The sequence below is a fragment of the Nannobrachium achirus genome (assembly GCF_963921795.1).
Source record: "Nannobrachium achirus genome assembly, chromosome: 1".
Lineage (NCBI taxonomy): Eukaryota > Metazoa > Chordata > Actinopteri > Myctophiformes > Myctophidae > Nannobrachium > Nannobrachium achirus.
In genome coordinates this window covers 57,252,847-57,275,226 of record NC_137810.1, presented here as the reverse complement: position 1 = coordinate 57,275,226, position 22,380 = coordinate 57,252,847, and the positions used below count along the sequence as shown (strand labels likewise).

The 22,380-nt window shown below is 43.0% G+C and overlaps 1 protein-coding gene across 1 annotated transcript in view; it reads left to right on the top strand.

Moving 5' to 3' along the window:
- glis1b (GLIS family zinc finger 1b) overlaps nt 1-22,380 on the top strand; it is a gene marked incomplete at both ends in the record, with an annotated part of 148,515 nt that overhangs the window by 98,459 nt on the left and 27,676 nt on the right. Inside the window, 2 exons of the mRNA XM_080730349.1 lie at nt 8,522-8,683; nt 18,121-18,231. Of these exons, the coding sequence (XP_080586475.1) occupies nt 8,522-8,683; nt 18,121-18,231 (273 nt within the window). The remainder of the gene's footprint in view (nt 1-8,521; nt 8,684-18,120; nt 18,232-22,380) is intronic.

The following is a 22,380-nucleotide window of genomic DNA, read 5'->3' as shown; positions in this document are numbered from 1 at the left end:
AATATTTGTGATAGAATCCATATTGACAGAGAGAATTCCCTCGCTTGTTTGTCTTAGCTTGTCTCTATGTTCCTCTATAATTCCCATGATGCATTCTGCGGGCAGGCACTGGGCTGGCAACGCCCATACGATCTATGGCCGCTATTACATCAACCTGAGTTGTAACTTGTGTGAGTCATGTTTTCTGATATATATATATCGCTATGTTGGTGTAAACACAGAGAGAACATGGACAATGTCAGGCCCACTGAGGGGGGCAGCCAAAGCCCAGAAACCCCAGACAGTATTTAAGGCTTATAATAGTTGTCACATTAAGAGAATTTACTCCAGTGAGTGACATCACATGGTGGTTAAAGTAAAAAATGTTGATTGTTCCTTTTAACTCTTAAAGGACAACTTTGTTTTTTTTACAACAAGGGTTCATATTTTAGATAGTCATTAGAGGAAATAACTTCTTTCTATCTATCATTTACTTCTTTCTATCGTTTTAGTGATTTTGACGATTTTGATTTGCTTGCATGCCCCCAGCATGCTAGTGTATAAATATGTCTTTTTAGACACAATAAGCCCATTCCCAAGATGCACCACAATTTTTCATGGGCCGATGTGACTTATTGGAGCTGGTGTAAATAGTAACACAGAAATTGTCAGCTTATTGTGTCTAAAAAGACATATTTTGCCACTTGTACGCATGCCCCCAACCACTGAAATCAAAATACTAAAATGGCTAAAATGATAGAAAGCAGTAAATGAAAACATTTTAACACTCATCTTTTCTTTTCTCTAATTACAATCTAAACTAGAAAAGAAAATTTCTAAGAAATTTTAAGTGTGCCTGCAGCTCGCTAAGTCTGTGCAACCTTGTGTAGCGGTTGGTGTTAGCATTAGCGTTATTAACATTAGCATTTTTGTGCATAAACTTTAACATTATTGTTCTTCATATGACACCACCCACATGTCTGTACGACAAACGGTTCACGAGAAAACGGGTCACTTCCTGTTTGGTGAGGGGCACTTCCTGAAAAAAAAAATTGAGAAAAAAAAATTTGAGAAAAAAAAATTTTTTGAGAAAAAAAATATTGTGAGAAAAAAAATATTGTGAGAAAAAAAAATTGAGAAAAAAAAATGAAAAAAAAAATTGAGAAAAAAAAATTTGAGAAAAAAAAATTTGAGAAAAAAAAAAATTTTAGAAAAAAAAAATTGAGAAAAAAAAAATCGAGAAAAAAAATTTTGAGAAAAAAAAATTTGAGAAAAAAAATTTGGGAAAAAAAAATTTGAGAAAAAAATTTTTTTTGAGAAAAAAAAATTTGAGAAAAAAAAATTGAGAAAAAAAATTTGAGAAAAAAAATTTGAGAAAAAAAAATTTGAGAAAAAAAAAATTTGAGAAAAAAAATTGAGAAAAAGAAATTTTGAGAAAAAAAAATTGAGAAAAAAAAAATTTGAGAAAAAAAAAATTTGAGAAAAAAAAAATTTGAGAAAAAAAAATTGAGAAAAATGACACCAGCCGCGAGTCTGTACGACAAACGGTTCATGAGTTATAGAGGCACTTCCTGTTTGGCGAAGGACACTTCCTGTTACAGAGGGGGCGGGGCTTAATCAATCATCCCTATTGGCCGGAAAAAGACCAAAGTTGTGTGTGCATTTTAAAGTTTAAATCACGTTGCTAGGCAAAAGAATGGCAGAGTTATGTGGCGCCAAAGTTTCTGGTTTTTTTTCGGAGTCCCCCATTCTAAGTCAATGGGGTTTTTGGGCGTCGTTTTTTGCGAATTACGTCGCAATGGTAACGCGGATCGGAAAGAAAAGTAATAGCACACCATTCCCGGCCGAGCCGCACGTTTTGATGTATATATTGCGGCGGTGGCGTAAATCGTGCGGCAGTTATTACGTGCCGAAATTTCCCCCATTCTAAGTGAATGGGGTTTTTTGGCGTCGTTTTTTGCGAATTACGTCGCAATGGTAACGCGGATCGGAAAGAAAAGTAATAGCACACCATTCCCGGCCGAGCCGCACGTTTTGATGTATATATTGCGGCGGTGGCGTAAATTGTGCGGCACTTATTACGTGCCGAAATTTGTGGGATCATTATTATTATTATTATTATTATTAAGTATGGCGGATTACAATAAGTGTTTTGCTATTGCATAGCAGGCACACTTAAATATGAACCCTTTTTGTAAAAAAATAAAGTCCTTTAAACCATCAATACTTATGTACTAGTAAACTTAATCGGGGTCCGCTCTTTCTTTCCTCTACACCAGACCTGGGCAATGTGCGGCCCGGGGGCGGCCCTTTGGTTCACTCTGACCGGCCCTTGTAGGGTTAATGGCAAATTACAAAATAAACACATTTTCTAATTTTACCTCATGCATGGACTAAAGCTGCATTTCTTTTATTCTGAAGTTTTTTATTCACGTACATATGGACACAATGCGTACATCAGCATGTGTGCGTGATCATTGGATGTTGTCTCAATAACAAGCAGGTGGTCAGACTGGTCACAAGTAAAGACGACCTGCCTTACCTTACCCAAATGGCTAAAGTGGCTAAAAAAAGAAAAGTCGATGCCGAATGCCGGGTTTTCAACAAAAATTGCACTGCTAAGTATTTATTTTTATTTACTGAAGTCGGAAGTAAAGTTGTGTGTTTAGTTTGCGGGGAGCACATCTTGCGGGGAGCACTGCCTTTTGGCCCGGCCCTCCACAATATTTTCTGTTGTCCCCATGGAAAAAATTATTGCCCACCCCTACTCTACACTGATTGCAACCGCAGGTCACAAGTTTACTATGAAAACGGTCACAGCTTGTCTGTGTTTCTATGGGTTTGTCTGTGTTTCTATGGGTTTGTCTGTGGTTCTATGGGTTTGCCGCTCTGACATCACGCTCTGGCTTGATATCCCTTTTATGCCCATATATGGAGATCGCTGATGTCATCACGAGTCACACTTGCAAATTAATTACGTCCTTGTCCGTTTTATGCCCATATATGGAGATCCCTGTCCCGATGTCATCAATATTAAGCGCACTTCTGGGAATGCCCATATTTGGTAATGCCCATACTTGGTAATGCCCATACTGTATAATGGGCATGTTCTGACATCACATTGTTGACTATCATGCAGGGGTCTGGTGCAACTGGTCCGATATACATCACTGGCCAGATGGCCAAAAAGTGGCGCGACCTCGCCCTTTAGGGTGAAGTCGCATGTCGCCCTGAGGCGTCTTACTAGTATCTTTGCCGAAAATAGCATTATCCACTATTTTGGGCTGAATGTTCACCCCCAGAATAGGGGCATAATTTATATTCTATCGACGGTGTCCCTTGCTGACGAGAACTGATGTTATTATTAGGTTTTAGTCTCGCTCTCTTTCTCTCTCACTCTCTGACACACACACACACACACACACACACACACACACACACACGATTAATCGCAATTATTTGACATAATCGTGATTATTTTTCATAATCGTTTCCATGTTGAAAAATGATCATATATATATATTTTTTTAAGTAAAAAATAGTGGAAATAGCCGATCTACAAGCTCACAACGCGTCGCATCCAATGATCTTTTTTAAGTATAAAGTTGTCAAATATGTCAGTAATTTCTTTGTATATTTAGGTTATGTGTCATATCTGCCATGTGCAACTTCAAAGCCTACAAGCCAAACAGAAATGTGATTGTCAAGGACAAAAACACAATTAAATTGTTAATCGCAATTATTTGAGTGACAATTAATCGTCAGGTAAAATGTCCTAATCGTGACAGCCCTACACACACACACACACACACACACACACACACACACACACACACACGCACAGAGCCGTCAGGTCACCTGACACAGCTCTAGCCTGACAGGCTTGGGTTTCGTCCGTATTAAATGGTGCGGCGTTGAATAGAAGGCCTCAGCCTGCGTTGTGTCTGAGTGAATGAAGGAGGCCAGGATGAACTCTAAGCCCAGATGAGGCTGAAGGCCCATTAGAAGAATGGTGTCACTCTCTCCTTCTGCGTAACCCAAGCTCCTTGTCAGCAGGCTTCACTAAAGGTCAGGATCCAGTGGAGCGCAGGCAGCACCTCTGTGACCGCTACACGGTGCTTAAATTTAACCCTTTTACCCTGATTAGGAGGCAGGTTTGTTGCTACATCGGTAGGCATACAATTGCTTACAATGCGTGGCAATGCGACACATTGTGATCTTGTAGATCGGCTACGAAATTTGGTGTAATTAAATGGTGCATTTATATAGCGCCTTTATCCAAGGCGCTTTACAGAGATTGTGCATTACATTCACCCCATTCACACACACCGATGGCAGAGGAAACCATGCAAGGCACCAACCTGCTCACCAGGAACAACTAGGGGTTGAGAGTCTTGCTCTAGGACTCTTCGACAGTAACTCTGGGGGAGCCTGGGATCGAACTGGGGACCTTTCGGGAACCCTCCGTGTTCTAATAGCGGTTTCTCTATCCCTGAGCCACTGCCGCCACTATGCACGTGTAGAGGGCAAAAGGAAGAGGGAAGGGGGCAATTATAGACCCCTGGGAGCCTCCGAGGTCTACTGACGTATACAAGGTTTAAGTGGCGAAGACCAAACAACCTAACTTGCCAGTTAGCCTTCTTCCTCATTATGATTGAACAGAAATGGATGAATGCACTGTTGGATTATTGAACCCATTTATTTCAGTCACACACACAAACCACACTCCCCCTAAAGCAGTTACCTTTAGGGCAGCTGTGGCTTGCGGCGTGAGTAGAGAGGCTGTCTTGGAATCAGAAGGTCACAGGTTCGATCCCCAACCCCACCCCGGCCAGCCAGTCTTGTCCCTGAACACGACCCCTGTCAACCCAGCATCCCTATCTTGCGCATGTCAAAATGTTCAAAGGTTTTCAAAAAATGTCTAAAAGCTTCTAAAAATAGCAGATGCGATACGTTGTGACTCACAACTAGACGCGTTGTGAGCTTGTAGATCAGCTATTTTTTGGCAAAGATGATAGAGAGTAAAAAGAAAAAGACTGTATGAAGTACGTACAAGTACCTTTTACCAATTATAGAGGGTTTAAGTGGTACCGGATACGCAGCTCGGCAAATAAAAGGTGAATCGATCCCAGTGCATGACGGAGGAAGATGTCACGATAAATTAAATCTCCACGATACGATTATCGTGTGGTAATCATGATAAACGATAATATTGATTATCGTCCCGTCCCTACTCACAACCTATCGCATCTGCTACTCACAACTTGTGAGCCTGTATATTGGTTATCGTAGCTATTTTTGCATGACACCGTCAATGTATAAAATATAGCTTTGGAAAATTGGAAATTCCTGACATCGGTATGACATCAACATGAGATCCACAAGGGAAGCCACCCCATTATTAGACCCCGTCTTGTTTCTTTGATAAAAGCAGCAAACAAAAGATGTGTTGTCACGGTAACCACTTTTATTTGTCCAATAAACAGCTGCTACAGTCTGTTTATCAGGGGTTGTCGTGGTAATTCTGATATATCACGAGTGTGATTAGACTGTTGTCTGAGACTATGTCATGTTTGAGGTGATCCGATATACAATATTATAATGGCCATAATAATGCCCATCCTCTGCTTGATTGCATCTCCCACTCTTCCTCATCCACCACTTACTTCATCATGCATTTTACCACATCATTAGCAAAGCTTCCCTAACATCCACTACTCTCTCTCGCGCGTGCGCGCGAAATGTTTATTCATGACCACATGAACAGAAGTGCAGTACAAGGATGCCTCGTACAAATGTCATAAACAGTGCAGATATAGAGATCAGACAATATAAAAGAACCGCCAGTTACAAAGAGCCTAAATGGCAGAACATTGTTACATACAATACAGTATAGTTGACATACTTGTCAGACACAGCAGACATAAATCATGGGTAAAGCAAACAACGCCCGCTCCCAATTGAGCGGCTTCCTATAATGGCTGACACTGAGCAATACCTTGCTAACTGTTTGGCCCTCCTTTTGGAGAGGCCTGCCATTTGGAAGCCCCTCACAACCAACTTGTGCACATGCCCTAGGCTGCCAAAGATAAGTACTAAAAGTTTACATGTGTAAACTATAGCTGTGAGATGGTCTGCTCTAGCTGAGAATGAACACCTCCATAAGGCAGGGGTCTTCAACAGGGGGTCCGGGACCCCTAGGGGGTCCTCAGAGTTACTACAGGGGGTCCTCCAAATCTTTGTGTGATAGAAGCTTTTTTCCTCCTTTTCTATTTTAACCAACTTGAACCATAGTGTCCATATTCTGAGAACTTTAGCAAAAAATAGCAGATCTACAAGCTCACAACGCCTCGTGCTGCGAGGCGTTGTTAGCTTGTAGATGGCTATTTTCGGCAAAGAGGTTTTGTGTAGAGGGGAAAAAGAGCAGACTAAGTACAGAGTGATAGGTGAAGTGTATTGGTTCAAGTGGTTAAATATCTTAACAGAACCCAAAATACACTGATGATTGTGCTGTCAAACGATGAAACTATATGGTATCTATGGGTTATGGGGGGTCCCTGCTTCATCTCTCTCTCGACTGAGGGGTCCTTGGCCTGAAAACGTTGAAGACCCCTGCCCTAAGGTTTTTGTTTACAACAAAAACCACTCATCTCTTCTCCAGCTCCATCATCCTCCCTGCTGTCTTCCATGCTCCTGTGGCTCCTGATCGGTGCATAAAAGCCATGCATCTGGAGCCCTCAGATAGGGTGACAGGTCAAGTGACAGTGCAGGAGAAGAGGCACTCCTCCATGGCCACTGGCTCCCATTGTTGTGAACCCGCCGCAGTCGAGAAGACTGGGTATTGATGTCAAGCTAGCGCTGCTAACTGAATACGTGAGCGGGATTAACCTTGGGCAGATATACGTTACACTGAGGCCGTCGTGTCCGTGATATGTACTGTACTGTGGTGCACCCATACACTTAATCGCTGTATATACAGTAACATGTACATGTACTTTGAGAGGGAGGTGCCTTGTCAGCCAAGTGGCAATGTTTTCCACTTATAGGAGCGGAGGGAGCGGACATGCGAGCAGCCCACATGAATAATGTGTGTGTTAGCAAATCTGTGGTGTTCATTGGCTGAGTGGTTCGGGATCAAATGGGCCCCGAGCTGGCCCGGGTCAGGAGGAGAAGAAGAAGAAGCTTGCTTACCGTCACTGTCACTTGTCTATCTAATGCACCGTGCAGACTGTGTGTGCACACAAGTGAACAGGACAGGACACTCCTGTGCTATGCATTACAGCCCACTAATGGCTGCCGTACGGCATACTAAGGTTTCTCCTGTAATTCACCAGCCCGACACGGCACGGCACGGTTGGAGGCGCTTACCACTCTTTTCTACACCAGTGGTCTCAACCTTTTCAGGCCGGGACCCCCAAAATAATCATATTTTAACTGGGGAACCCCCCCCCCACCCCACCCTGACGAGCACTAAGAGTTGAGGCATTACATTTTTTTGTATAACACGGTTCTATTGTGAAAATAGCAGATCTACATGCTCACAACAGGGGTCCAAGTTCCTCTGTTTCGACAACATCCATGAATGCGCTCTGTAATTGCATTAAAATGCCTATAGCGTCATTCTCACCGTCCGATAAAGATAAAGATACAAATATCGTTTTAAAAACTGTTCTCAACTGAAGTGGATGGTAGCGTCATGCTGTGGTTGAAAAAGTAGGCCTCGAATGTTTTACTTAAGTAAAAGTATCAATACTGTAATATAGAAATACACTACAAGTAAAAGTCCAGAATGCACAATGTAAAAGTATTGGCATTAAAATATACCTAAGTACCAAAAACAAAAGTACTCATTATGCAGAATGTCCAATATTCAAGTTTTCTAATGTACAAACATCTTGGCATTGTGAGCTTGTAGATCGTCTGAAAATGATTAGGCTATGGCTGAAGTGTTTTGTAATAATGATCAAAATAAGTAACTAGTAACTAAAGTGTTCAAATAAATGTTGCGTGTGTGTGAACGGGGAGGCGTGGCTAGCGGGAGGGCTACGGAGACTGGCGTAGAAAAGAGTGGCAAGCGCTGGAGCCAGAGCTTCCACCTCACCAGCATCGGGACGTGTCGTTCTCCAAGCTAATGGCTTTTTAACAAAGGGTCCGTCGGAACGGCCGCGTAACTCAAGAGGCTGGAAAAAAAAGTGTCCATTATTGCCGCCCCGTGTTCTCGAACGCCTCTCCGTTTTCCATGGAGAGCCACGGTGCAGAGTGAGCTCCCACAGCTGTGTGTGTGCGTGCGTGTGTGTGTGCGTGCGTTAGTGCGTGCATGCGTGTGCGTGCGATCAAAGTACACAGGGAAAGAGTGGGAAGGCTCCATTCTGAGTCACAGAGGTGTATGTACATACAGTAGAGCCCACATTGTGGTTGTGTGTTTACCGTCCTTGCCCTCATTGATCTAATTTTTTCTCTGTGTGTGTGTGTGTGTGTGTGTGTGTGTGTGTGTGTGTGCGTGCGTGCGTGCGTGCGTGTGTGTGTGTGTGTGTGCGTGCAGTTCGAGGGCTGCAACAAGGCCTTCTCCCGCCTGGAGAACCTGAAGATTCACCTGCGCAGCCACACAGGGGAGAAGCCCTACCTGTGTCAGCACCCAGGCTGCCAGAAGGCCTTCAGCAACTCCAGCGACCGCGCCAAGCACCAGCGCACCCACCTGGACACGGTCAGAACCACAGCCTCCCAGCTCTCGCTCTCTCTCTCTATCTCGGTGTCCCTCAATGTCTCTCTCCCTCTCTCTCTCCCTCTTACTTTCTCTCTCTCTCTCTCTCTGCATGTCCCTTGTGCTGTGTGTGTGTGTGTGTGCATGTGCGTGCGTGCGTGTGTCTCTGTCTTTCTCCTTACACCTCCCACTGTCACCCCACGGTAAATGGTGCATTTATATAGCGCCTTTATCCAAGGCGCTTTACAGAGATTGTGCATTACATTCACCCATGCACACACACATTCATACACCGATGGCAGAGGAAACCATGCAAGGCACCAACCTTCTCACCGGGAGCAACTAGGGGTTCAGAGTCTTGCTCAAGCAGTCTTCGACACTAACTCTGGGGGAGCCCGGGATCGAACTGGGAACCCTTCGAGAACCCTCCGCGTTCTAATGACGGATTCTGCACCCGTGAGCCACTGCCGCCCCACAGTAGACCAATGTCTTAGTGGCTTGGACATGTGATGGAAACACAGAGTCTTTGCAGCACTGTGAACTCCCCTGAATGGACCCGCATGGATCCTTTGGGTCCATTTGTGCACATTCAGAGTGAAATGGGCACTGAGGATTTTGCTGAGAGCGGTCTGGGCAGTCAGCAGGTAAAATAAGTCACTGTATTGATGGAGGGATGCTCTGCAGGAAACCTGGAATTATGCTCTCAGTGTGTGTGTGTGTGTGTGTGTGTGTGTGTGTGTGTGTGTGTGTGTGTGTGTGTGTGTGTGTGTGTGTGTGTGTGTGCGTGTGTGTGTGTGCGTGCGTGCGTGCGTGCGTGCGCGCGCGCGCGTGCGTGTGCGTGTGCGTGGTATGCATATGTAGTATCAGGGCCAGTTTAATTCACTTTCAATTCAATCAATGGTGAGAGTGCATTTTCACTTCAACTATTGAAAAAATGTTGCCCTCAGAAGGTTGGAAAGTTCTTATACACAACCAGTGCGGAAACTAATTGAGAATGAAGGTTACTTTCTTACATTTTTAAATACACTGAATTGAATGTGAATTGACCTCAGCCCTTCCCTGTTGCCTGGCGTGTGTGTGTGTGTGTGTGTGTGTGTGTGTGTGTGTGTGTGTGTGTGTGTGTGTGTGTGTGTGTGTGTGTGTGTGTGTGTGTGTGTGTGTGTGTGTGTGTGTGTCGCGCACACACACACACACACACACACACGCGTGAACACATGCACACATACGCACACACATGAATGTGTGGCTTCATGAGTATACTACTCAAAGGTATAGTGCTAAACCCACAACCAACCACCCCCCTACACATGCGTGCACATACAGTATGCACACACGCACGCACGCATGAACGCACGCACGCAGAGCAAAAGATGCAAGCCCCAGCGATTAATTCCAGTGCCCCAGTGCCCGTTTCCATGTCTTGACAGTGTTACACTTCAATTTGTTAGCTGTCAGTGGGCGAGTGGTGTGGCGTTCTCACTCTCCACACACCACCTGTGACACACCACAGATCATTAAATGATCAGTTCCATTAGGGTCGAGTCACAGCTTGGGCCGTAACACACTTGGACTGCAGCGCGGGGGCTGGCTGGGTGGATCAGCTCACCACAGACAGAGAGCTGCCTGTTTCTCAAAGCTGTGGAAAGGGAAGCATAGGAAAGCTTGAGTCAGCCATTGCTGCTGCTCACTGGTGGAGGAGGTACTCAGATTTACTTTTACACAAGTAAAACTAGTAGAAATAATGTAAGTAATCTAAGTAATAATGTATTGTAAAGCACAATGTAGAAATACTCTGTTACAAGTAAAATTCCTAAATCCAAAAGTTTGCTTGAGTAAAAGTACTGGCATCATCAAATATAGGCGGCCTACTTAAAGTACAAAGGAAATACTCATGAATGGCTTCACGTGTTTTTTCTACATTTTTTCAAATTCTTTTGAAAATTGCCTATCTACAGTATAAGGTTTGATCGTCTATTTTTGAATAGGCTGCTAGATAAACTATAAAATAGGGCTTAATTGGTTAATGTATGTTTTGTAATTATATAAAACAAAACAAACTTAAACTAAACAAATATTGTTGTGGAGTAAAACTAACATTTTTGCCTCTGAGATGTAGTGGATTAGAAGTACGAAGTAAGATCGATCAGATCAGATTCACTTTATTGTCACTTACAGTAGATGCACTGTTTAGGTACACATGTGAAAACCCGGAAGCTCCTAAACAATAAAACATGATAATAAAACTACCTAAAAGGACTTAATAAACAAACACAGTGCAGGCACATGCACACATAGATATCAAAGGGGGCTGGAGCCCCTGCCCTTTTAACCACTGTAAAAAGTGCCCTCTCCAGACCACGAATGCAGCTTTTACTGTAGGGTGAAATAAATGCAAACGCCTCCTTTCCATGCCATACCTGAAGGCAGCATTCAAGAAAATTGTCTTGTCCAAACTCTCCTGAACTTGAATGCAGCATCTTATGTTGAAAGAATTGCCCTCTGTGTAGAAATCCATGCCGTTACGCCACATCTCCAGTATTGACTTGATTATGCTTAGTTCAGTGTGGTATCACGCACCGAAAATAGCCGACCTCCAAGCTCACAACGCGTCGCGCTGCGACTCGTTGAGAGCCTGGACGTCTGCTATTTTCGATATCTCCGTCAAAAGGCCCTTTTAGAAATGTCAGCCCCTGCCTCTCTAACATTCCCTGCACGTCCCTGAGCAAGAATATCATTCAACAAAGTGCAAGTAAAAAAAATGTCATATTCAGCTACAGTAAAAGTAACTCAAAATTGTAATTAACGGGGAAGACCACCCATTTTCAATATTGAACTGTGTTATTAATATACCTTAGAGGAGTTGTGTGGAAATAGAAAAAAAGTTCCCCCCCTTCTGTGTTGCCTAGAACTGGAGGATTGATTTTGGGGTTTGTATTGTAAAGTACAACTTCATGACATCACACATTGTACTTTACAATACAAACCCCAAAATCAATCCTCCAGTTCTAGGCAACACAGAAAGGGGGGAACTTTTTTTCTATTTCCACACAAGGTATATTAATGCTACAGTTCAATATTGAAAATGGGTGGTCTTCCCCTTTAAGTACAGTACCTGAGAATGTACTATTTCGTTACTTTCCACCACTGCTGCTAGTCCTCCTGATTCCTAGTCCTACAATGACCCACTTTATTATTATGGCCAATGCCCAGGCTGCTAGCGTTAGCACTGGAGCCTAAATAAGTATCACTTAGAGAACAGTGATAAAGTATAAATGAGGTGTTTGCAATGTAACTCTGCTACTTCTATTTTCTTGTTGGGTACACCAACCAGGTTGGTCCAACCTTCAAAAAATGAACATGCTTTTTACATCACTATTTAAGTCGTTAAACCTGCTGTTTTGATGAAAACCAACATGTCGTATAGTGAGTGAATAATAGACAACACACACATACGTTTGTTCTCGTTTTTAAGACGTGTGTGATGTCTTTTTGGATGACATGTCACGGCTATGCCAAAGCGTTGCGGTCGGTTCTGCTAAACGTTCACAAGTAAAGCAGCTTCTGCTTTTCTCGTGAAAAAGAAGAACAATGTTGTGTTGTGTGTGTTTGTTCCCACAAATACTACAATGTGCTTATGTCTTAAGAAATATGGATGGAATTACCAGAGCACATGGAATTCTTTCCCCTCTACTTTGTAAGGAAAGTAGGGCTGTAACTATCGATGAACTTCTCAGTGATTATTCTATTGATACATTTTTCAAATAATCAGATGTTTTTGGTTTATAAAAAAGTTATATGTATCGTTGCTGTTGGGCAGAAACCTCGTATTTCCAGATTTTAACTATTTGATCATACTACATGCAGCATCACACAAAAGTATCCAAAGTAGCAGATCTGAAAGTTCATAACGTGGCGCAAAGCGATGCGTTTTGAGCTTGTAGATCTGCAACTTTTGCTCTTTTTTTTATTTGAATCCTGAAAAGTAACGGTTTTGGAAATTTTACACCTGACAGAGACGATATCAACAAAAGACTGCGAAATAAATCGTTATAATTGACTAAATTGATTAGTCTGACTAACCACTTAAGACCTATTTTATACTATATGTATGATGGTGTCCCATAACAATACTGAAAATAGCAGATGTATTGAGCTTGTTGATCTGTAATTAATTGTGTTTTCGAAAATGTATTTGTTATAAAAAATTGTACTGAAATTTATCAATATTAGTTCAATTAACTGTTGCACCCTTAAAGCAAAGCATGCAGACTGCACAGTATTAATGGTTCTCATATTATATAGCTTTATATCTGTACTTAAAATATATGACATCTTGAAACAAAACTGCTCTACTCTACGTGCGGGTGATAGCAGGTACAGACAGTACTGGGCAGTAACGCATTACTACGTTATATGTTACTATATAATATTCCCCCATGCAGGAAATAATAGTGTAACTTATTACATTTGCCAAAACAGTAACACTTTTACAATTATTAATCCAAGTATCTCTGTATTACTGTGTTGATTTGCTGAACACAATTTGTTTTTGATTAAAGGTGATACACCATGCATTTAAAAAGTAGTTATGTCATATTGTTTATGTCCCAAAAACGTTTTTCAAAAGGTTTGAGGCTAAATTACCACTCCTAAATAGAGAGCCTCTCTCATTTTTGAATGGCTCTCAGAGCGTTTTCAGCTGCAGTACCACCTTTGGCCTGAACTGCTCCACCCCCCCCCCCCCCCCCCCCAAATGTTTTTGAAAAAACATTTTTTTTGAAAGATTTTTTTTTTTGAAAAAAAAAAAGTTTTTAGAATTTTTTTTTTTCTTTGTGATGACGTCACAATCGGCAGATGACGTCACAATCGGCAGCAAATCTGGACAGCCTGTTTTGAGAACCCGTGGGATACTTTTGTAGCGTCACGGCCGGGAGGCGAACCCGGGACCCAGATTTGCCAGGTATGCGCGCTGACCAGTCAGCCAAAGTGCCAGGCACGTTGGCGAGAGCCAACGCACATACCGTATAGCCTACAGTCGTCCCCTCTACCTGGAAGCGCGACCACGCGCGCCGGCCAGGATCTAAGATCAACTTTGAAACCGGGGGGTTCAAACGCAACTCAGGGGGGAACAGTCGTCGACTACTAGCCGGACAGGTCTACACCGCCGCCGGGGATGAATACTTCCCCTCTGTACCGCTGCCACCAATGTAGCGTCACGGCCGGGAGGCGAACCCGGGACCCCGATTTGCCAGGTATGCGCGCTGACCAGTCAGCCAAAGTGCCAGGCACGTTGGCGAGAGCCAACGCACATACCGTATAGCCTACACTTTTAACCTTCGCCTTCTCAAAACCAGAGAAAGACACAACGGTCAGAAATGGGACTTTGTGAGGATAGAAGGTGCTAGTGGGACCCCCAAAAAAGGTTTTAAAATAGGAAAAGTGAAATTTCATGGTGTATCATCTTTAAGAAAAGCGTTCTCTTTTCTCTTCATGGTTTGTTTAGAGGAGAGGAGCACAGTCATAGTAGGAGGTTTTCAAAACATAACACATCTGCTCGCTGTACTAACAAAACTATAATATCGTCGTTGTCGGGTGGAAACCTTCTATCTCCAAGTTTCAAATGTGTACGTTCTTTCGCAAAGTAAAGCCCTGCTTCATCATACAAGGCCGTCGCACAAAAGTACTGAAAACAGCCGATCTACAAGCACACAACGCCTCACGGTGCGAGGCGTTGTGTGCTTGTAGATCGGCTGTTTTTAAATGATAAATGCAAAAGGAACGGTTTTGGACATACAGGGTTTTCACTAGGGCTGTCCTCGACGCAGGATTTATCAAGTCGATTCGAGTCGCGGGGGTTAATCCGACGCGTCGACGAATCGTTTATGAAAAAAAAAGAAAAAAAAAAGTGGTGCTTTAAGCTTTTAAACCACGTCAACGTAATACAATAAAACAGCAATATGTTTTAAGCCTTTAAAGTGAATTAGATCCATGAACTACCGTGCATATTGAGACATGATAGCGGTGGACACTGGACATTAATGACGATAAGATTGCGTCCAGCCGTGCGTAATTTGCCGTGCGTAATTGTGAATTGTGGAGCAGAGTAGAACAACGGAGGAGAGAATAATGCATCTCTTTGACAGCATGTCGTGTATTATTTCCACAAGTTGTATTTTCTCAGAGCACCGCTGCTGTATCAAAAGAGCTATGTTGCCGATCTGGTGCGAGATAATAAAAAGAAAACAGTTCGCCCGTCGCTATTCCTCAGCCTGAGTCCAACCACCACACACCCACGGCAGTGAAAGTGAAAGCGCATCGCGCTGGCTCTGCTGCTTCTTTGGCCAGCTCTCAAGTAGAATAACAACACGTCGACGCATTTCCTTTCCAAGCGGTTAACTTCAAAATAAGAGCTCCCTGTTATATGATCAAGGCAACTTTCAAGTCACGTGAACTGATTTTATTTTTAAGTCTAGTTTACAAGTAGTAGGAAGTATGGACTCAATAAGAATTACATGACAGTCACAGTCCAGCGCTCTCATACCGCACCACAGTATACTGGTGTGATAAAAAAATTATATATTTTTGACGGCTCGACTCAAACAATTGGCGTCGATTCCGGGGGCTTAAAACGACGTGTCGATTCGTCGATTTTTAGAGGACAGGCCTAGTTTTCACCCGACAACAACAATATATTAATTTATCTTAAATAGTTACTTTTGATAGTAATAATTCATGCAATGTTATTTGTTATTACTTTTTTTTTTTTCCAGTGGAAATAAGCTTAGTCTTTGCATGGATCTCCTTTTAGTAGACCTTGTACCAGTGAACTGTACCGTCATGAAACTGTACCTTTTCCTATGCAAACTTCTAATAAAGTCTTCAATCAATCAATTTTAAGGAGTAATAAGTAACTAGTAACCCATCACTGCGTAGATCAGCCCTTGATGACTTTTATTTTTCCGTCAGCATCTTTTTCCTTTAATTCAGGAACACATTTAGTATAATTCTAACACCTCTGACCTCCGCCTCTCTTCCCACGGTAGGACAAACCATACAGCCAATCAGGGTCCCCCATGCATACGGCCTCACATTAACACCCTGTGTTAGGAGGGCCTTGCCCGGCCGCCTGCCCTGCCTGCCCTGCCAGAAACACTTTAGGGAATGAAAGAAAAAAACATTTTCAAAATGTAATGAAACGTATTCTAGACAGAAGTTGTGTTCCCCCACCCTGCTCTCCTCTCCGGGTCCTGCACTCAGGGGCGTCACACCAAATTCTGGGCCCTGGGTACAAGGATTCACTGCGGGCCCCCCATGAATGTTAACTATTGAAAAATAGCAGATATACAAGCTCACAGCGCGGCACCGAGTGCCGCGCTGCGAGCTTGTATATCTGCTATTTTTGAAAAATTGTGAAAATGTGTGCAAGAAACCTATGTCAAGGACCCCCAAGATGATATGTATTTGGCCACGGACCCCGATCTCAAAATATTTAGTTCCAGGGACTCCCAGAAGCAAAATTTGAGTTAGAAATGTTCGCTTAAAAAATACATATATATTCAAAGATTTTCACACATTTTCACAACTTTTCAAAAATAGCAAATCTATAAGCTCGCAGCGCGGCACTCGGTGTCGCGCTGTGAGCTTGTATATCTGCTATTTTTCAATAGATAAAGTTATTAGGGCCCCTCCACCTTGGGCCCCGGTAACTTAGTCCCACTTTCCTACCCCTTGTGACGCCCCTGCCTGCACTGTATTGGGGTGCGTTGCTTAGCAAAACAAACATGGCCGTAGATGAGTGGCCGCTGAGAGTGCCTAGGAATAACAATGAGTTATTTACAGAAAAGGCAGGGGTACGGAGGGCCGGGGCTAATAAAGACGCGTATCCCCTTACATTTTAATGGCTACCTTATATTCCTGAGGATGAAAAAAAAAAGATGGCGTGAGGGGAAAATCTTTCAGTCAGCGAGCCGCCGCGCGCTGTATTTGCTTGCTTAATGAGAGGAACGTGAAACGATGAGGAATTAAAGTCCATGACAGTTCAATGGTTTTACACATGTCATTCCTGTTACATTATTCTGTTACATTACTGGCCCCCAAAACCCTCGCCACCAGCATGAGGACACACAGACTCGCGCTCACGCACGCGTGCACACGCCCTCACAAACGCACGCACGCACACATTACTGAATTACTGAGCATCCTCAGAAGACCCAGATAAAGTATCACACTGTTGTTGTTGGTTCTGCGACATTCCAATGTTCTTCAAATTTATGGTTTTGTTCACATGCCTGCTTTAAGTCGAAAGTATTCAGAAACAACACAATAGTTTTCCTGTGACATCTCGGAGAGCTCCTGGTGGGGATTTCTTTGGTCCATAATGTCAGCATTTTCCTAAAATACACCGTATTACCGCTATCAATCATTGGTAATACTGATATCATGTGTCCCTGGTAGGTGGGGTTTGATTACTTGGACAAGGAGTTGGGGGAAAAAAAGACCTTCGTGAAATATCAGACTGGAAAAAAATGCCTGTCCCCTGTGAAATATTAAATCCTGGATTAAAAAAATGGGAAGCTGTAAAAATTCTCTCAGTGGGAGTCTTATAGGAAACTGGCTTCCTCTTGCTTGAAATGTTTGTAATTTACTGTCTTTGTCTTTTTTTCTCTCTTTTTCCTGCTTGCTCTCCTCTTCTTCCTTCCATTTTGTGCCTTTCTCAGCTGAAAGGTAGGACTCTTATCTTTTGGACTCATTCAAACATTTATTTCCCAACACTGTAAACACTGTATTCTTCTGTTATGACCTGACTGTTGTGCTTATACCGGTAAACTCGCACCTTGACGTCATGATCTAACTCAGTGTTTCACAACGACTGTGCCGCGGATCTTTGGTGTGCCCTTTGAGACGCTTTGGTGTTTCCCTTTGAGATTTGACTGTGAAATCACAATTTAAGGACTTCCAAAACCTTTTTAATACCTCAAAAAAGAAAAGAAAAAAAATACCATTACTGCATCAACTAACTAAATAAAAACTGGTAAAACATTGGCCAAATTGTAAAATAATATAAGAAAGAGGCAAACATTTTGAAAATAGCCACACACACACACACACACACACACACACACACACACACACACACACACACACACACACACACACACACACACACACACACACACACACATCTAGGTGTGCCCTGGGATCTTTAGGCTATGAAAAGTGTGCCCTGGCAGAAAAAAAAGGTTGGGAAACACTGATCTAACTAACGTTTGATTGTGATAGCTCTTCTGATGTTTGTACTGCTTACACTGGTCTTAACCAGTTTCAAACTGGAGTCCCTATTTTGTCTCATACTAACTACATAGGGCTTAATCTGTTGAACTGACCGAAAAGTAAAGCCTGTACACTGATGTATAACGTAGCATGCTCCTGTGTCTCTGTAGAAACCGTATGCGTGTCAGATCCCCGGCTGCACCAAGCGCTACACGGACCCCAGCTCCCTGCGCAAGCACGTCAAGATCCACTCTGCCAAAGAACAGCAGGTGCGTAGGAAGGTAAGTTACCTGAGTGTGAAAGAGAGAGAGAGAGGAAGGAGAGAGAGAGACACAGAAAGAGGCAGGGAGAAGGGGTGGGCTCAATGAGTACGAAAAAAAAAAAAAAAACCTATAAACTGCTCTGTCTGTCCCAGCATGAGCTGATTAACGTCAACAGTGAGACCATAATCTTTACAAATAGGCCAGTAGGTGTAATAATTACTTCTGTGGTACTTATTCTTCACAGCTCTGTCCACTAGCCTAATAATTGTGTGTGAGTGTGTGTGTGCGTGCGTGCATGATGGTGGTGAGTTGTGTTAGCGTATCTCTCTATGTGTGTGTGTGAGTTTTGGAAAGAGGAGGGGGAGGGGGGGGGGGTTGAAACTCATTTCCCCAACAATAGATCAGGTTTGACCACATTTCATCGTGTTCATGGTCAAAAGCCCATTCTTTCCCCCGACTGGAAGAGGGAGTAAATAAGAAGAGAATGGGCTCATTGTTGTGGAAGTGGCTGGATAGTGGCAGACTCGGGGATGATGTGTTCCTTTGCTTAGCGTCGTAAAGGGAAACACATGTGCGCGCTTGTAGCATTGTTAATAAGCTGTAGAGCAAGAATACCCCAGTGGCCAGATGTTATGGACAAATGTCAAACAAACGCTCTCTCCCTCTCCCTCTCTCCAGCAGCAGTGGAGGAGAAAACTGTTAGAGCAGCGTCGCGTTGGGGGGAAAAGGCACAGTCCCAATTATACTTGATGAATGGTTCGCAGGACGCTCGCAGGGAAACGGTCTCCAAGACAAAATGCACGCACACGCACGCACGCACACACACGCACACACACACACACTCTGGGTGACATATACTGCGTGTCAAGTCATAATGTAGCTCATGTCAGTTGGACTGTTGTGTTAAACGGCAAATGAAAGCTGGTTCCCTCGTGATTCCAGCGCTTAAGGACAGAAAAAGACAGATTTAAGTCACTCGCAAATCCATGATTCGTCCCCACTGTCAGGGCCGTGACCAGGCACACCATTTGCTGTTTTGAACGAACTCTGTGGGAACAGTTTAGAGGTTACACTTTGCTGCATGATAATTCTATGAGGTGTTTATACTGTAGCTAGATGGATGGATGGATGGATGGAAACATCAAACCGTATGTCTAAATAACATACCTAGAATCTGTGGACAATTGAACAGCGACCAGTACATCTATCTACAGTATGTGATCAAGGTCCGAATCTGCAGTCCTGACTGACTGATTGATTGATTGATTGATTGATTGATTGATTGATTGATTGATTGATTGAAGACTTTATTACCGTAGAAGTTTGTATAGGAAAAGGTGCAGTTTCATGACAGTACAGTTCTCTGGTACAAGGTCAACTAAAAAGAGATCCTAATAAGCTTTTTGGCTTATTTAAACAGGAAACATTATTTATCTCATATAATGAGAATGACAGAATGACAGACGGATAGAACACTATGCAGAGGATATCATCTATAGCAAAAGGGGAAAAAAACTGTCATATAGAAGAACAATTAATATATTTACAGTGAATATGAGGCAGGATCGGGGGGCCATTTGACAACTTTTGGGAGCCAGGAAGAAGAAAGAGAGTCTAGGATGGACGGACGAACGTTCCTCTTGTATGACATGCCCTGAATAGGGTTCATGTGGGTCTAACTGACAGATAGACACATGGCTGGATGCATAGAGATTTCCAGTGTGTCAGACAGATGGGCCATCTGACACGCAGACTGCCAGCCTCACACATATAGACAGAGATTGATGGTGGGGAGGACGGTTCTTTAAATTGTTCTTTCTCCATGATTTTAATTAGAACGGTCATGGTGGATGAGGCAAGACTTTTCAAGTCTGTCATTTCCTCTCAAGCGCTGCGGTGCGATGTCACCCGTAACTGATGTGTCGACCCCGCAGGCTATCATGGGTACAGACAACTCACAACTCCATAGCAATGCTTCCAGTCTGTCTTCATGCCTGCTTGCATAATCGTTCTAAATGCAAAAAGCGTTTGACGTTTCACTCTATATGACAGCGTAAACACTTTAATATGTATGAGCGTTTATCATTCTCAGATGATATTGCTGTTTATAATCTGGATCACCAACGCCCCCCCCCCCCCAAAAAAAAAAAAAAAATACACGGGTTGGATGGGAATCTTCTTCAAGTTATTTAACTTTTTATGTAAATAAATACAGCACAGCGGAGACAAGTCCAGTTTACACAAACTTGTCTTTATTTTATGTCAGCTCCCTGTGGAATAACTAGTCCATCACTGTCTTATGTTGGAACATAGTACTGTAAAGAGCTTGCTCAGTCCTGGGGACCCCCCGGTGTCACTGGTTTTCATTTGAGCCGTCTAATCCAGGGGTCTTCAACGTTTTCAGGCCGGGGACCCCCAAACTGATGGGGAGATGGAGCAGGGACCCCCTACCACCTCGTAGGTCGTGGGGGTCGGGGCTACAACATATTTCTTATTTTAAACATGTACAAGTTACAGCGAGCAGGGTGGCCATACCACTACCATTTCTAAACTAAATACTATTTATTAACTGAGAACCAATGTCAATACTATCAACAATCTTCAATCAATAGTAATCATGTATTCAAGCTATTTAAAATGGATAGAATCATGATTTATTTTTTAACATAAATGTGGAAAATGGCAAACAAAAAAAGTTTTTTTTTTTTTTTTTAAATAAAAAAATGTATTTTTTTATTGTTTAATCAAGCAACAATTTCGCGGACCCCCTGCAGTACCTCCGCGGACCCCCTAGGGGTCGCGGACCCCCTGTTGAAGACCTCTGGTTCTAATCAATTAGGATCTGAATCAGCATCGGTTCATTAGCCAAGTATGTTTACACAAACAAGGAATTTGTCTTGGTATGTTGCTCTCTGTGTTCGCATGAGATAGCATTTGAAGAAATGCAGCACTAAAAAGCAATACAAATCTCAAATAAGTACTACGACGTGGCTCTGCAGGAGTCTAGCCGGTTCTAAGAGGGTCTGTCTGTCTGCATGTCTGCCTCTAATGTTCTAAATCAAGGGTCTTCAACAGGGGGTCCAGGACCCCTAGGGGGTCCTCCAAATATTTTTTTATATTAACCACTTGAACCCTAGCGTCCATATTCTGAGAACTTTAGACAGAAATAGCGTGAGGCGTTGTGAGCTTGTAGATCGGCTATTTTTGGTAAAGAGGTTTGGTGTAGAGGGGAAAAAGAGTAGACTAAGTACAGAGTGAAAGGTCAAGTTTATTAAGTATTGACGGTTCAAGTGGTTAAATATCTGAACCACAAATTGACATGAATCCAAAATACACTGATGTCAAACAACGACTCACACGTCATGTCATGTTAGATGACTGATGTCACAGGCTGGCCACATGAAGTTAGAGAAGCCCGTTCCCATGTCGATCTCGAGATCCAAATACTTTAACTCCATATTTGAAAGACAAATCACAACATGATGTCCGAAATCCACATAGAAGTCACAGGATATTACTATACCCCGGTTTGTTTGCCAGTAAATACATGTGAGTTTCACCCTGAACTGATCATGCCATAAAGCCTGAGTTATACTGTGCTTTAGTTGCACACGTTGTGGATTCAGGCTTGACTGCCTTAGTTGCGACCGCAGGTCGCAAGTTTACTTTGAGAAACGTCACAGCTTGTCCGCGCGTAGATGTGTACACATTTTTACAGTCTATGGGTTTGCTGTTCTGACATCATGCTCTGATGTCACTGTGATGTCTGGCACATCATGTCCACGTATCCGTGTATCTCAGTCTGAAGGTCACGCCTGACACTGTGGTTCCCTTGACACATCACTGTGACATCACAGGTGATATCACAGGTGACATTACCTACAGTATGTAAAAGTCCATATATGGGTATTCCCCAGAATCCCTTTTATGCCCATATATGAAGATCCCTGATGTCATCGATATATATCACTGGCCAGATGGCCAAGACATGACCCATATCTGTGTGGCTGGTTCAGATAGGGATCTGCATGTATGGACATAAAAGACGAGAGAGACTTGGAGTAGAACCGCTGCTCCTACACTTGGAAAGGAGTCCGTTTAGGTGGTTCGGGCATCTAGTACGGATGCCCCCCGAGCGCCTTTCTAGGAAGGTCCTCGATGCACGTC